Source organism: Anomaloglossus baeobatrachus, chromosome 11, assembly GCF_048569485.1.
Source record: "Anomaloglossus baeobatrachus isolate aAnoBae1 chromosome 11, aAnoBae1.hap1, whole genome shotgun sequence".
NCBI lineage: Eukaryota > Metazoa > Chordata > Amphibia > Anura > Aromobatidae > Anomaloglossus > Anomaloglossus baeobatrachus.
The window spans coordinates 2,446,470-2,463,848 of NC_134363.1; the positions used below are offsets into that span (position 1 = coordinate 2,446,470).

Genomic DNA, 17,379 nt, shown 5'->3' on the forward strand with positions numbered 1-17,379 from the left:
ACTCTGGGGGGGGCTGTGTGCTATTACTCTGGGGGGGGCTGTGTGCTATTACTCTGGGGGGGCTGTGTGCTATTACTCTGGGGGGGCTGTGTGCTATCCCTCGGGGGGGCTGTGTGCTATTACTCTGGGGGGAGGGGCTGTGTGCTATTACTCTGGGGGGGGCTGTGTGCTATTACTCTGGGGGGGGCTGTGTGCTATTACTCTGGGGGGGCTGTGTGCTATTACTCTGGGGGGGCTGTGTGCTATTACTCTGGGGGGGCTGTGTGCTATTACTCTGGGGGAGGGGCTGTGTGCTATTACTCTGGGGGGGGCTGTGTGCTATTACTCTGGGGGAGCTATGTGCTATTACTCTGGGGGTCCTGAGGCCACAGTATTGCCAGTGACCTCTGCACAGACACATCCGGGCTCTTACATTGCGGTGGTGTTTTGATGTGATGGTTTTGCAGCATGATGTATTCTCTCTATATTTCCTTTATGACTTTCTTCGCTGATTACATTTCTATACGCTTTGTCCAATCTGAGTCTCTTGGAGACGAGGCCACGACCGCCCGGCCCCCTGTTATTGGCAGTTACCCCACACCATGCGCCCCGCTGACGGCAGAGGGTCCCCAACATCCGGGGAGAACTCAGCGACACAACTGGACCTGGACGGCAGAGAACAAGTGATGAAAGCTGGTAACGCAGGATACACAAGGACACTGCACAGTGCCCCCATCACTAGATCCTCTGGCCCGGTGCTGGGTGGGGGTTGTACTTCTGCTTCCTGTGGTTGGTCCCCTATTATTATTTATTTATAGAGCACCATTGATTCCATGGGGCTGTACATGAGGGGGGGGGGGGGTTACATACAGAATACATATACAAGTTACAATAGACAGACTAGTACAGAGGGGAGAGGGCCCTGCCCCTGCGGGCTTACATTCTATAGGATTCAGGGGAGGAGACAGTGGGTGGGGTGTATTATAGCGGCAGATGTCTGTATAGTGAAGGCGGCCACCACTTGTGCAGTAATCGGATCATCCACCTAAACGAGAGATTTATTTGGACGGATTTCACATTATGTTTTATTGTCTCTTATACAACATCTCTGCCCCCATCGGGGATTTTAATGGGAAGTTATTAAAAAATATTTGATAGCAGTTTGTGTAATTTTTTTTTTTTTGCTAATATAATTTGACATCTTATAATTATAGAATTAATTTCATATAATAAATTGTCTTATGTGGTTTAAATATCTGGGTTATCATTAAGCAGGCGTTACAGAAGTCTAAACATCTGCGTTTTATTCTCTGCAGCCGCAATTCCACAATGTGGTGATCTCACACGCTCCGGCCGGGTCCGGGCCTCTCTATAGGTTGTGGTTTGCTCAGTACTTTCCTTTATTGTTGGATATTTTACTGTACACAGTACTGCACCAGCAGAATAGTGAGTGCAGCTCTGGAGTATAATACAGGAGGTAACTCAGGATCAGTAATGTATGTACACAGTGACTGCACCAGCAGAATAGTGAGTGCAGCTCTGGAGTATAATACAGGAGGTAACTCAGGATCAGTAATGTAATGTATGTACACAGTGACTGCACCAGCAGAATAGTGAGTGCAGCTCTGGAGTATAATACAGGAGGTAACTCAGGATCAGTAATGTATGTAGACAGTGACTGCACCAGCAGAATAATGAGTGCAGCTCTGGAGTATAATACAGGAGGGAACTCAGGATCAGTAATGTAATGTATGTACACAGTGACTGCACCAGCAGAATAGTGAGTGCAGCTCTGGAGTATAATACAGGAGGTAACTCAGGATCAGTAATGTATGTATACAGTGACTGCACCAGCAGAATAGTGAGTGCAGCTCTGGAGTATAATACAGGAGGTAACTCAGAATCAGTAATGTATGTACACAGTGACTGCACCAGCAGAATAGTGAGTGCAGCTCTGGAGTATAATACAGGAGGTAACTCAGGATCAGTAATGTAATGTATGTACACAGTGACTGCACCAGCAGAATAGTGAGTGCAGCTCTGGAGTATAATACAGGAGGTAACTCAGGATCAGTAATGTAATGTATGTACACAGTGACTGCACCAGCAGAATAGTGAGTGCAGCTCTGGAGTATAATACAGGAGGTAACTCAGGATCAGTAATGTATGTAGACAGTGACTGCACCAGCAGAATAATGAGTGCAGCTCTGGAGTATAATACAGGAGGTAACTCAGGATCAGTAATGTATGTACACAGTGACTGCACCAGCAGAATAGTGAGTGCAGCTCTGGAGTATAATACAGGAGGTAACTCAGGATCAGTAATGTAATGTATGTACACAGTGACTGCACCAGCAGAATAGTGAGTGCAGCTCTGGAGTATAATACAGGAGGTAACTCAGGATCAGTAATGTAATGTATGTACACAGTGACTGCACCAGCAGAATAGTGAGTGCAGCTCTGGAATATAATACAGGAGGTAACTCAGGATCAGTAATGTATGTACACAGTGACTGCACCAGCAGAATAGTGAGTGCCGCTCTGGAGTATAATGCAGGAGGTAACTCAGGATCAGTAATGTAATGAATGTACACAGTGACTGCACCAGCAGAATAGTGAGTGCAGCTCTGGAGTATAATACAGGAGGTAACTCAGGATCAGTAATGTATGTACACAGTGACTGCACCAGCAGAATAGTGAGTGCCGCTCTGGAGTATAATGCAGGAGGTAACTCAGGATCAGTAATGTAATGAATGTACACAGTGATTGCAGCAGCAGAATAGTGAGTGCAGCTCTGGAGTATAATACAGGAGGTAACTCAGGATCAGTAATGTATGTACACAGTGACTGCACCAGCAGAATAGTGATTGCAGCTCTGGAGTATAATTCAGGAGGTAACTCAGGATCAGTAATGTAATGTATGTACACAGTGATTGCAGTAGCAGAATAGTGAGTGCAGCTCTGGAGTATAATACAGGAGGTAACTCAGGATCAGTAATGTAATGTATGTACACAGTGATTGCAGTAGCAGAATAGTGAGGGCAGCTCTGGAGTATAATACAGGAGGTAACTCAGGATCAGTAATGTAATGTATGTACACAGTGATTGCAGTAGCAGAATAGTGAGTGCAGCTCTGGAGTATAATACAGGAGGTAACTCAGGATCAGTAATGTAATGAATGTACACAGTGACTGCACCAGCAGAATAGTGAGTGCAGCTCTGGAGTATAATTCAGGAGGTAACTCAGGATCAGTAATGTATGTACACAGTGACTGCACCAGCAGAATAGTGAGTGCAGCTCTGGAGTATAATGCAGGAGGTAACTCAGGATCAGTAATGTAATGAATGTACACAGTGATTGCAGCAGCAGAATAGTGAGTGCAGCTCTGGAGTATAATACAGGATATAGTCCAGGATTATTGACTTTGTGAAATGTTGTTTATTCCAAGTTTCACCATTTATTTGATTAATAATATGTTGTTTGTACTGTAGGGTACAGTCATGTGAAGCAGGTTACTTAGTGCAAACGTTGATGGGAATCCAATTAATGTAGTCAGGGTATAAAGAGTATATTCTAATTTTATATACATATGCACAGTTGGATGCAAAAGTTACAGCACCCCGGTCAAAATTACTGCTATTGTGAATAGTTAAGCAAGTTGAAGATGACATGATCTAAAAAAGCATGAAGTTACAGATGAAACATTTCCTTTGTATTTTAGGCATAATTTTTTTTTTACATTTTAAAAATTACAAAAAAGAAAAATGGGCTGATGCAAAGGTTTGGGCACCCTTGGAGATTTGTGTGCTCTGATAACTGTGATCAAGGTTTCACACCTTAATTATCCTGTTAGGATTATGGCTTGTTCACTATCATCATTAGGAGAGGTCGGGTGATGCAAATTTCATAGCTTTATAAAAAGCCAGCCTCCTCTAACCTTGTGCCAAAAAAGAAGCAGACATGGGTTCTTCTAAGCAGCTGCCTAGCACTCTGAAAATAAAAATGGTGTAGGCCCACAAAGCAGGAGAAGGCAATAAGAAGATAGAAAAGCATTTTTAAGTTGCGCTTTCTTCAGTTTAAAATGTAATTAAGAAATGGTGGCCATAAGGAAGAGTGGAGGTCAAGATAAGGTCTAGAAAACCAAGCACAATTTCTGTGAGAGCTGCTAGTAGGATTGTTAGAGAGGCAAATCAGAACCCCTGCATGACTGCAAAAGACCTGCCGGAAGATATAGCAGACTCTGGAGTTGTGGTACATTACTATTCAGAGACACCTGCACAAATATGTCTGTCATCAGAAGAAAACCTCTCCTGCATCTTCACCATAAAACTGAGCATCAGAAGTATGCAAAAGAAAAACTTAACAAGCCTGATGCATTGTGGAAAAAAGTCCTGTGGACCGACGAGGTTAAAATAGAACTCTGGATACAATGATCAAAAGGTATGTGCGGAGAAAAAGGGCACAGAACTTCAGTAAAAGAACATCTCCCCAACCATTAAGCATGCGGTGGATCAGTCATGCTTTGGGGTTAAGTTGCAGCCAATCACACAAGGAATAATTTACGGGTAGAGGGAAGAACTTATTCAATGAAATTTCAACAGATTCTTGATGCAAATATAACACCATCTGTAAAAAAAAGGAAGAGGAAGAAAAAAAAAAAAAAAGTGCATGCAAGACGAGCCAGGAATCTCACAGAACTGGAAGACGTCTCCAAGAAAAAAAAAAAACAGTGCATTCAAGACGAGACAGGAATCTCCAGAACTGGAAGACATCTCCAAGGAAGAGCAGTGCATGTAAGACGAGCCAGGAATCTCCAGAACTGGAAGACGTCTTCAAGGAATTGCAGTGCATGCAAGACGAGCCAGGAATCTCCAGAACTGGAAGACATCTCCAAGGAAGAGCAGTGCATGCAAGACAAGCCAGGAATCTCCAGAACTGGAAGACGTCTCCAAGGAAGAGCAGTGCATGCAAGACAAGCCAGGAATCTCCAGAACTGGAAGACGTCTCCAAGGAAGAGCAGTGCATGCAAGATGAGCCAGGAATCTCACAGAACTGGAAGATGTCTCCAAGGAAGAGCAGTGCATGCAAGACGAGCCAGGAATCTCCAGAACTGGAAGACGTCTCCAAGGAAGAGCAGTGCATGCAAGATGAGCCAGAAATCTCCAGAACTGGAAGATGTCTCCAAGGAAGAGCCAGGAATCTCACAGAACTGGAAGACGCCTCCAAGGAAGAGCCAGGAATCTCCAGAACTGGAAGATGTCTCCAAGGAAGAGCAGAGCATGCAGGACGAGCCAGAAATCTCCAGAACTGGAAGATGTCTCCAAGGAAGAGCAGAGCATGCAAGACGAGCCAGGAATCTCACAGAACTGGAAGACGTCTCCAGTAATTCTCACCAGCGGTGCCCACACTTCACACATTCATTCCTTTTAGTGCAATAACAGTCAACAATGGCTGAAGAATTTTGGCATTTATTGAAAGGTTTTTTTTTTTTTGTTTCTGCTAACAAGAGATAGAGGTACCACATCCTATGAATCTGTCGCCTGCCCCCGGGGGATCCGCATGGTATCGCTCAGCAATAGCACGCAGACACCCACCCCCCCCGAGGGAACATACATTGTATCACACACATGGTTCTGTGACTGCTGTAGATAACGAATACAACAAAATTATATAATAATGGAAATAATACAAAGGAAGAGAGTAATTACAGTGTCAGAACCGTATGGACCCCCGGCGGTCATACATTTGGCTTCAGGTGCGGTGCCCTCAGCCCCCCATACAATCCCTTACTTTGGGGGCTCCGCACATGGTCGCCACCACTTATACACAGAGGACGCCTATTGCTACAATGATTTTAGCTCGATCGTCTCCTCCACTTTGTGGCAGATACAAACTCAGCACAAGACTGCGAGGTGCATCCGATTGAGAGGTAAGAGGATAAGAACAGACGCTGCCGGACACAGGCGTCTCTGATCCCCGCTCACATTCTCCAGTGTCCTCTACACACATTCACTTTAGTGGTGACGCATTTCGCCGCTTTTTTATCCAAATTTTTCGCTCCTGGACGTTATTTGTGCCTCTTCTGGAGACTCCGCAGAATACTGAACGCAGAAACAATCAGATTCTAAAAATTATTAATTTTTTTTTTCTTTTTTTTTAAAAAGTTTTATTAATAAAAATAGAATATACAGATTTTCAGTTTATAAATAGATACAATGAATCTCCTGGACTACAGATACCGGATCACATCCTCCGCCGTCCCCTCCAGCCAAAGCTCTGCTCGTAGCATGCACAGTAAGACCCTCCACCGCCCGGCCTCTATATACACCCCTCCCCCCGCTGACAGGAGCCTCCAATGGGGGAGGCTGAACACGAACCTCCAGAAATATCACAAAGGGCAAGTAATTCAGGGGGATAAAACTCCCTAAAACCTAAAAGGCGCACCTGTGTCGTCCCCCCGGTCTATATCCCCACACCTGGGGGGTGGTGGACGGGTGCGTTTTCTGACCCCAGTATCACAAGGGGCGCAGTTGTGGCAATTTATGAACAGGTTCCCTTTAAATAAATTGATACATTTTAGAGAGAATTTTGAATGGTCGCCATGGATACGAATTTCCTTTACGTTCACTACAGCTATCCGTGCAATGTAACATCCTAACAAAGTGCAATCGGTTATTTGTTAGTAGCTTTTTATTTTTTGTAATAAATACCCATTAATTCCGAATCTTCCCTTTAAGAAAAAAGAAAAAAAAAGTTTAGGAGGAAACTATGGGATATTGGGGTTTTTTTTAGTTTGTTTTTTTTTATCAGCTTCACATAACATCTAACGTCCAATTCTTAATTCTTTTACAATTGTCAAGTCAGAGAAGACCCCGCGTCCCCCCTATAAAAAGTGTAAGAAAACCGTCCTTACAATAGTCTAGAAAATGTGTCAATGTGACACGACTATCCCGATATATAGTATATACAGTCTGCTGATGCCGGAGGAGGTCTGCAGCATTATATCAAAAGGACTCGATACCCAGAATAGGTAGAAAAGACGATGTATGTACAGGCTGCGCACATCCGAGCCTCCAGCAGGGGGCGGCGGAGGCACACGTATGTACAGGCTGCGCACCTCCGAGCCTCCAGCAGGGGGCGGCGGAGGCACACGTATGTACAGGCTGCGCACATCCGAGCCTCCAGCAGGGGGCGGCGGAGGCACACGTATGTACAGGCTGCGCACATCCGAGCCTCCAGTAGGGGGCGGCAAAGGCACAAGTATGTACAGGCTGCGCACATCCGAGCCTCCAGCAGGGAGCGGCGGAGGCACAAGTATGTACAGGCTGCGCACATCCGAGCCTCCAGTAGGGGGCGGCGGAGGCACAAGTATGTACAGGCTGCGCACATCTGAGCCTCCAGCAGGGGGTGGCGGAGGCACAAGTATGGACAGGCTGCGCACATCCGAGCCTCCAGCAGGGGGCGGCGGAGGCACAATTATGTACAGGCTGCGCACATCCGAGCCTCCAGCAGGGGACGGCGGAGGCACAAGTATGTACAGGCTGCGCACATCCGAGCCTCCAGTAGGGGGCGGCGGAGGCACAAGTATGTACAGGCTGCGCACATCCGAGCCTCTAGCAGGGGGCGGCGGAGGCACAAGTATGTACAGGCTGCGCAAATCCGAGCCTCCAGCAGGGGGCGGCGGAGGCACAAGTATGTACAGGCTGCGCACATCCGAGCCTCCAGCAGGGGACGGCGGAGGCACAAGTATGTACAGGCTGCGCACATCCGAGCCTCCAGCAGGGGGCGGCGGAGGCACAAGTATGTACAGGCTGCGCACATCCGAGCCTCCAGCAGGGGGCGGCGGAGGCACAAGTATGTACAGGCTGTGCACATCCGAGCCTCCAGCAGGGGGCGGCGGAGGCACAAGTATGTACAGGCTGCGCACATCCGAGCCTCCAGCAGGGGGCGGCGGAGGCACAAGTATGTACAGGCTGCACACATCCGAGCCTCCAGCAGGGGACGGCGGAGGCACAAGTATGTACAGGCTGCGCACATCCGAGCCTCCAGCAGGGGGCGGCGGAGGCACAAGTATGTACAGGCTGCGCACATCCGAGCCTCCAGCAGGGGGCGGCGGAGGCACGATGGCTTCCATGGTCACTGCAGGGGAAGAAGCGTCAGTTCAACGGCACTGATGCAAAGCATGGGGGGATGCATGGTGCAGAATACGGCGTGGCGCACAGTGCAGAACACGGCGCAATGTAACAGCTCACCACCGGATGGCGCTGTCTCTGCAGAACGAGGAGCATTTAGGACACCATCTACCATATAGACAGCGCTGCCTGCAGGTCAGATCATTGTCCTTCCCCTGAAGTCACCATGGACGGGCAGAACACAAAGGTGCGGAATACAAAGCGTCATTCTGCAAACTAAGGCAACGCAAAACTGCTACAAATCCTAGAAAAACAAGAAGTCAGAAGGCCACCGAGGTATGAATAAATTATAAAACACGTCTATATACAGAAATGGCTTCCAAGTCTTACAATATATGAACGCCCGCGCCGTGCCGGATACGGTGCCACAAAGCAGCTGTGCATGACATACAGAGTGCGGACCCCAGCGAGGAGGCCGGGACCACCACCGGGCCCAGAGAGGAGGCCGGGACCACCACCGGGCCGACGCCAAGCAGCAATGGGACCATCCTGGACACGTCCCAGAGAAAGACTCGAGGCTCCGGAGACAATGGTGGCTCCCAATACAGAGGTGTCAGTACAGCTATCGGCATGCTGGGAGTTGTAGTGTCAGCGCTACAGTAAATAGTTATGCATTACAGTGATACAGGTGACTACGCCACCGTCACCCAGCTTACCGGACACCCTGAACGGCCCCCTCTTCTACGGCAACTACTAATGGCCCCACGACTGCGCCAGGAAGGGTTGTCACCAGTGCAAAAATCATAAGGTGACAAATGACGGAACAGAATATCGGAGGACGCCAGAGAAGAAAACGGCTCAGCGGATACGAAGACACACACAAGGCGGACCGGAGACCCGGCCACGATGTGAGGAAACACTCAGAGCTGAGGGTCTGGTACTATTATATCTATTAGGATAGAAAGTAGCAGACGTCACACGACAGGTAGAAGCTTCTGCGAGTAACAAGACTGCAAAAAGCCTAAAATAATGGGAAAGTGATACAGAAAGTATCTGAGAAGGTGGCAGAGGTTTCCCATACACACCGACGGGTCACCGGCCCTCCATGGTGTATGACCCCCTGACTAGTATGAGATCCGCCGCGCCGATACACCGCCCTGGCGCAAAAACATTCACTCTAAATAAGGCAAACATATTGCATAGTCCCTCACAGTGCCGCTGTGACACTCCAGGGACTGCCCAGCCGCCGCTGCCTTGACCCCGCAGACTGCCCAGCTGCCGCGTCACCCCTGTGGACTGGCCAGCCACCGCGCCGCAGACTGCCCAGCTGCCGCTGCCTCAACCCCGTGGTCTGCCCAGCTGCGGCGTCACCCCTGCAGACTGCCCAGCCACCGCGCCGCAGACTGCCCACCCACCGCTGCCTCAACCCCGTGGTCTGCCCAGCTGTGGCGTCACCCCTGCGGACTGCCCAGCCACCATACCGCAGACTGCCAAGCCGCCGCCTCGATCCCGCGGACTGCGCAGCCACCGCGGACTGACCAGCCGCTGCGTCACCCCTGCAGACTGCCCAGCCACCGCGCCGCAAACTGCCAGCTGCTCCCTCGACCCCGCAGACTGCCCAGCCGCTGCTGCTTCGACCCCACGGACTGCCCAGCTGCCGTGTCACCCCTGCAGACTGCCCAGCCACCACGCCGCAGACTGCCCAGTCGCCGCCTTGACACCGCAGACTGCCCCAGCCGCTGATGCCTTAACCCCGCGGACTGCCCAGATGCCGCGTCACCCCTGCGGACTGCCCAGCCACCGCCTCGACCCCGCGGACTGCCCAGCTGCCGCGTCACCCTGCGGACTGCCCAGCCACCGCGCCGCAGACTGCCCAGCCGATGTTGCCTCGACCCCACAGACTGCCCAGCCGCCACCGCATCAACCCCACAAACTGCCCAGCCACCGCGCCGTCCCCGTGGACTGCCCAGCCGCCCCGTGGACTGCCCAGCCGCCATCTTCGCCAGTGCTAGAACTAATAGATTATTTTGGTTTGTTGCTGAATTTTAACAAGTGCTATAAATGAATCCCTAGAGCCGAATGTACCAATATCCGTGACTGCAGACCCCGACCCCGGAGAGACAACGGTGATGCTATTCATTTGCTGCCGTAAGTGCTGTGAATCAGAGTGCACCTCAATCTCCACACACGAGGAGACCCCGGCCCCTGCACGTGGGCAATGGGTGCACCCGGGCCAGAACGCTCCATCCCTGGCATCATCCATCCCGGCGGCTCAGAAGCGGGGAAGGCACATTTCATACAGCAGAAGGGTTTGTTCTTTTTTGTCTCCAAGAATTTGTTTTTCTCTTCTATTTACAGGTTTTTCTGTAGAAGAATAGACGTTTACAGCACCAAATTATGAGGGAGGGAAGATCTGCAGGGGCCTTGGAAACCCCAAAGTCTCTGGTTTATCAAAAAAAAAAAAAAAAAGAAGGTCCATGGTGCGTCCCTCATCAGCTGATGGCGCTGTCCCCGTCTGCGTCCTTCTCAAACTCATCCTGCGTCTCGTCCGAGTTCCCTGAGTCGCTGCTGGCCGCGGAGCTGGTGGACGGAGAGTTCCTGCAAGACACAAGGAGAGCGGGACTAAGAAAAGCCGAGACCCCAAGGCCGCAGTGTGAGGGGGTCCTAAGAGAAGCGGAGACTCAGAGGCCGCAGTGTGAGGGGGTCCTGAGAGAAGCGGAGACTCAGAGGCTGCAGTGTGAGGGGGTCCTAAGAGAAGCGGAGACTCAGAGGCCGCAGTGTGAGGGGGTCCTAAGAGAAGCGGAGACTCAGAGGCCGCAGTGTGAGGGGGTCCTAAGAGAAGCGGAGACTCAGAGGCCGCAGTGTGAGGGGGTCCTAAGAGAAGCGGAGACTCCGAGGCTGCAGTGTGAGGGGGTCCTAAGAGAAGCGGAGACTCCGAGGCTGCAGTGTGAGGGGGTCCTAAGAGAAGCGGAGACTCCGAGGCTGCAGTGAGAGGGGGTCCTAAGAGAAGCAGAGACTCCGAGCCTGCAGTGTGAGGGGGTCCTAAGAGAAGCGGAGACCCCGAGGCTGCAGTGTGAGGGGGTCCTAAGAGAAGCGGAGACTCCGAGGCTGCAGTGTGAGGGGGGTCCTAAGGGAAGCGGAGACTCCAAGGCTGCAGTGTGAGGGGGTCCTAAGAGAAGCGGAGACTCAGAGGCTGCAGTGTGAGGGGGTCCTAAGAGAAGCAGAGACTCCGAGGCTGCAGTGAGAGGGGGTCCTAAGAGAAGCAGAGACTCCGAGGCTGCAGTGTGAGGGGGTCCTAAGAGAAGCAGAGACTCCGAGGCTGCAGTGAGAGGGGGTCCTAAGAGAAGCAGAGACTCCGAGCCTGCAGTGTGAGGGGGTCCTAAGAGAAGTGGAGACCCCGAGGCTGCAGTGTGAGGGGGTCCTAAGAGAAGCAGAGACCCCGAGGCCGCAATGTGAGGGGGTCCTAAGAGAAGCAGAGACTCCGAGGCTGCAGTGTGAGGGGGTCCTAAGAGAAGTGGAGACCCCGAGGCTGCAGTGTGAGGGGGTCCTAAGAAAAGCAGAGACTCAGAGGCTGCAGTGTGAGGGGGTCCTAAGAGAAGCAGAGACTCCGAGGCTGCAGTGTGAGGGGGTCCTAAGAGAAGCGGAGACTCCGAGGCTGCAGTGTGAGGGGGTCCTGAGAGAAGAAGAGACTCAGAGGCCGCAGTATGAGGGGGGTCCCAAGAGAAGCGGAGACTCAGAGGCCGCAGTGTGAGGGGGTCCCAAGAGAAGCGGAGACTCAGAGGCCGCAGTGTGAGGGGGTCCTAAGAGAAGCGGAGACTCAAGGCTACAGTGAGGGGGTCCTAAGAGAAGCAGAGACTCCGAGGCTGCAGTGTGAGGGGGTCCTAAGAGAAGCGGAGACTCCGAGGCTGCAGTGTGAGGGGGTCCTAAGAGAAGCGGAGACTCAGAGGCTGCAGTGTGAGGGGGTCCTAAGAGAAGCGGAGACTCAAGGCTACAGTGAGGGGGTCCTAAGAGAAGCAGAGACTCCGAGGCTGCAGTGTGAGGGGGTCCTAAGAGAAGCAGAGACTCCGAGGCTGCAGTGTGAGGGGGTCCTGAGAGAAGCGGAGACTCCGAGGCTGCAGTGTGAGGGGGTCCTAAGAGAAGCGGAGACTCCGAGGCCGCAGTGTGAGGGGGTCCTAAGAGAAGCGGAGACTCAGAGGCCGCAGTGTGAGGGGGTCCTAAGAGAAGCGGAGACTCAGAGGCTGCAGTGTGAGGGGGTCCTAAGAGAAGCGGAGACTCCGAGGCTGCAGTGTGAGGGGGTCCTAAGAGAAGCGGAGACTCAAGGCTACAGTGAGGGGGTCCTAAGAGAAGCAGAGACTCCGAGGCTGCAGTGTGAGGGGGTCCTAAGAGAAGCAGAGACTCCGAGGCTGCAGTGTGAGGGGGTCCTGAGAGAAGCAGAGACTCCGAGGCTGCAGTGTGAGGGGGTCCTAAGAGAAGCAGAGACTCCGAGGCTGCAGTGTGAGGGGGTCCTAAGAGAAGCAGAGACTCCGAGGCTGCAGTGTGAGGGGGTCCTGAGAGAAGCAGAGACTCAGAGGCTGCAGTGTGAGGGGGTCCTGAGAGAAGCAGAGACTCCGAGGCCGCAGTGTGAGCCGGTCCTAAGAAAAGCAGAGACTCCGAGGCCGCAGTGTGAGGGGGTCCTAAGAGAAGCGGAGACTCAGAGGCCGCAGTGTGAGGGGGTCCTGAGAGAAGCGGAGACTCAGAGGCCGCAGTGTGAGGGGGTCCTAAGAACAGCAGAGACTCAGAGGCTGCAGTGTGAGGGGGTCCTAAGAACAGCAGAGACTCAGAGGCTGCAGTGTAAGGGGGTCCTAAGAGAAGTGGAGACCCCGAGGCTGCAGTGAGAGGGGGTCCTAAGAGAAGCAGAGACTCCGAGGCCGCAGTGTGAGGGGGTCCTAAGAGAAGCGGAGACTCTGCAGATATTGTACCTGCAGCAGATGGGTAACATTACGATTTCCGCTGTGAAGGTCGTGATGTCGTCCAGGAGGGAGGAGTCTCCAGCCGGTGACTATTTGCTCTGTCAATAAGACGCCATCGCACCCAGCCCTTTCTATTAATATGCAGTGTGTTTGGTTTAGCGGGCACCGCACCTCATTTATCTGTGGGTTATTAATAGCCGCCCCATGTGTGGGTGCAAGACGCCCCAAAATATGCAGAGGAGGGAAACAATGATCAGCAGAACCCCCCTCCCCCGTCAGTGCGCCGGGCGACCCACCTGCCAGCCGAGCCCTTGATCAGCCTCCGACACGTCTCCATCTGCACGTCCAGGCCCCGCTTCATGCTGCACATTTCCATGTACTCGTGGAGATGCCGGTTCATGTCGCTCTTTGCATTCGCCAGCTCCAGCTGCAGAGGACGGAGATCGGAGAGGTCACGCACTGCGACACGATCACATCAGATTACTCATCCCCTGTAAGAAACCCCTTTATGATGACATTTCCCACCCACTGTCCGGACTGCAGACGTGTGATCTTGTCACGGTTGCGATGACCCGGCGGTGCCAGGAGGGGGCAGTGTATACCACGGCTGAATCGGCCGCTCCGCAGGCAGGGAAGCAGCCGGCCATAGTGATGTTATGGCAGGAGCAATGGCCGAGCTTCGCCTTAATCACTGTCCACCTTCAGGACATTGTGACTCTCCTTCAAGATCACAGACGATCACTCCCTTTACAGAATGACCATTCCCTCAGCAGAGCTCGTCCTCTGCTTCCTCCAATCTCCTCATTGCTGCAGTAAAGTGAATCTTCTGCTTGCTCTGGGGTTACCATGGTAACATCTATGGGCTACCTCTCCAGGTACTCCTTGTTAGATATCCTTTAACCCCTTAATGACCGAACCTCCATTATTCAATTCTGACCGGTGTCACTTTATGAGGTTATAACTCTGGAACGTCACCGGATCCTGGTGATTCTGAGATTATATCGTGACACATTGGACTTCATTTTAGTGGGGGATCCATAGTGTTTTGTGCCACCAGTAACATGGAAGACCCCTATATGTCTGATAACAGATGATGGACCCGAGTGGGGACTTGTTTCTTGGGGGTTGAGTAGAAGCTTTTATAGGGGGCATTTTAGATCAGTTCACATTTATCCTGCGCTCTTTGCTGAGCACTTACATCCAGATTTCCATTTAAATCTACAAAATCCGTGATTCAGTTGAAACCCCCGACGGATCCATTCACTATCATGAGGCAGCAAAGCTACTCCGGACAATGTGAGGCTTTTAAGATGTGCACAAAAGAGATGCTTGACCACACTTTTATGCACTCCTAAAAAGATGGGCATGGCCGGATCATAAGCCAGAGAGTCCAAAGTGTCTTCTGCATCATAGTAAATCTTCCATCAGTACTTCAATAAGGAATAACGTTTGGAACACCATTTTAAGTCTGAACTGGGTGCAAAAAACCTAAAAAAAAAAATATCACTATATGGATCAGTACTTCAGTCTGAACCACGTTTTTCAGCATTTTACACACGATCCCTGGTGTAAGCGCACAGTGTAGAGCACAGGATAAATGTGAGCTGCGCCCTACTGTGATCTTTGGGAGTATTGAACACATTAAAGCAGCAGGTAAAGAATTTCCTTTTACGCCGGTCACCGTGCGGTGAAAGTGATTAGACGGTTTTATTCTTCAGGTCCCAGAACACATGTATATCTTTTTTTTTTTTCTATATATATTTTCCTTTTACACAAAAACAATTCCATAGAAAGGTCTTGTTTTTGCACCTATGTATCTTGAGAGCTGCAGCCTTTTTTCCAGCGATGGAGCTGGGTTTTTTTGGGACAAGATGACGTTTTTAGCTTAACTGTTTTTTTTATTTACATGCAACTTTTTGATCGCTTTTTATTCCACTTTTATTTTGGTGGCATGATGAAAGCATCGGTTCTTACTGTTTTTTTTTTTGTTTTTTTTTTTTTTTTAAATGGTGAGATAGAGCGCTCTGGAAGTGGCAACACCAAAAATATATGTCCTTTATTAGTTTATTTTTGTTTTTACATAAATATTTGTATTTATTGGTGTAACTTTTTTTATTTTATATTTATTTTTTTTACATTTTTTTCTTGACTTTTTTTTTTTTTTTTTACTTAGTCCCTTTATGGTACTAACTTATTATTTCGATCACTGGTCTCATGCATTGCAATAGACATGTACTATAATGCATCAGACGTATCAAATTATACTGACGGAACGCCTGTTAGACCCTGCCAATGGCTTAGTCTAACAGGCCACCATACCTGACACACCAGGAGGTCATTTTTATTTACTCCTAGGTGTCATAACAATCATAGGCTCCCCGTGATTTTGTTGCAGGGGTGCATATGGGAGCCCCCTCCCTCTCACAACCTCCTAAATGCTGTGATTGCTACCAATCCCGGCATCTAAAGGGTTAATCGATCCCGTCCCTGGCTGTTACTGCTGAACATCGGCTGTCCGCTCGCTCCGCCGGTGATCGTGCAGGATGAGTTGATATTTCAGATTGACCGATCACAGCAATCGGAGATCAAGGATCGCCAAAAATGGGTCCCCGCACCTCTTCCCGTGCCGGTCGGCTGTCAGCCATCGCTGTCAGCACAGAGCTGTCACTGTGCGTTTTCACACAATGACACCTGCTCATGACGTGCCACGTCCGCCATTGGTCGTAAACAGATCGATAATGAAGTGAAGGCCACGTCACAGGTAGCCAATGTAGGGGTATCCTGCATGGTGACCCCAGAGGCTACAGAGAGCGGCCATTACTGGATACTATCTGTGCCCCCCCCAGGAGATGGGGTACAATTAAACCCGGCCGTCCTCGTACCTCGATCTGGTCGATGGTTTCCTGATATTCTTTGTCTCTCGTCTTCAGAAAAGTTTCCGTCTCTTGGATCAAATTGCCCAAACTTTCCTCCTGTAAAAGAAGATGGACAGTCTGAGATTAATGGCCGTTACCAGCGTGCGGAGAGTAACTGGGAAATGTGACGGGGGCCGCAGCAGCGCTCTGCCAGCACACTGTGTACTGACCTCTCCCTGGACCTCGATGGACGGGTTACAGTTGGTGAAATCTTCCCACAGTAACAACGTATCTTCGTTTTCCTCCCAGGTCAGACTGTCACAATCATCGTCAAAGTCGTACGTCTCCCGCCTGTGGGAGACAACGGAGCAGAATAAAGGATCCCGTACAGCAAGGTGGAAAACGTGGCCCTCTGCCTGCGCCAGAGCCGGCCACCGGGTGGCGCTATAACACTGAACCTGCGCAAGAATGGAGGAATCTGAACGAGAAATAGCCGAGGGATTCATGTGTCCTGGGTGGGAAGTGACACAGAGGAGTCCGGAATGTGATGACACCAGCGAGGAAACATCCACATCACAGCAACGCCTGCGTATGTGTCCTCACACAGCAGAGGGGTCGTTACAGTGTGATCAGAGGAACGCCTGCGTATGTCTCCTCACACAGCAGAGGGGTCGTTACAGTGTGATCAGAGGAACGCCTGCGTATGTGTCCTCACACAGCAGAGGGGTCGTTACAGTGTGATCAGAGGAACGCCTGCGTATGTCTCCTCACACAGCAGAGGGGTCGTTACAGTGTGATCAGAGGAACGCCTGCGTATGTGTCCTCTCACAGCAGAGGGGTCGTTACAGTGTGATCAGAGGAACGCCTGCGTATGCGTCCTCTCACAGCAGAGGGGTCGTTACAGTGTGATCAGAGGAACGCCTGCGTATGTGTCCTCACACAGCAGAGGGGTCGTTACAGTGTGATCAGAGGAACGCCTGCGTATGTGTCCTCTCACAGCAGAGGGGTCGTTACAGTGTGATCAGAGGAACGCCTGCGTATGTGTCCTCTCACAGCAGAGGGGTCGTTACAGTGTGATCAGAGGAACGCCTGCGTATGTGTCCTCTCACAGCAGAGGGGTCGTTACAGTGTGATCAGAGGAACGCCTGCGTATGTCTCCTCACACAGCAGAGGGGTCGTTACACTGTGATCAGAGGAACGCCTGCGCATGTGTCCTCTCACAGCAGAGGGGTCGTTACAGTGTGATCAGAGGAACGCCTGCGTATGTGTCCTCACACAGCAGAGGGGTCGTTACAGTGTGATCAGAGGAACGCCTGTGTATGTGTCCTCTCACAGCAGAGGGGTCGTTACAGTGTGATCAGAGGAACGCCTGCGTATGTGTCCTCTCACAGCAGAGGGGTCGTTACAGTGTGATCAGAGGAACGCCTGCGTATGTGTCCTCTCACAGCAGAGGGGTCGTTACA

At 50.9% G+C, this 17,379-nt stretch overlaps 1 protein-coding gene across 2 annotated transcripts in view; it reads right to left on the reverse strand.

Annotated features, from left to right (window-relative positions):
* Nucleotides 1-5,435: 5,435 nt before the first annotated feature.
* The window catches only part of IFFO2 (intermediate filament family orphan 2), a 63,393-nt gene continuing 51,449 nt past the window's right edge, over nucleotides 5,436-17,379 (reverse strand). For both annotated transcript variants that reach the window (XM_075328384.1, XM_075328383.1), the window contains 4 exons: nucleotides 16,147-16,267; nucleotides 15,944-16,033; nucleotides 13,358-13,488; nucleotides 5,436-10,710 (listed from right to left, as the gene is read on the reverse strand). In XM_075328384.1, coding sequence (XP_075184499.1) covers nucleotides 10,605-10,710; nucleotides 13,358-13,488; nucleotides 15,944-16,033; nucleotides 16,147-16,267 — 448 coding nt within the window. In that variant the 3' untranslated portion in view covers nucleotides 5,436-10,604. The remainder of the gene's footprint in view (nucleotides 10,711-13,357; nucleotides 13,489-15,943; nucleotides 16,034-16,146; nucleotides 16,268-17,379) is intronic.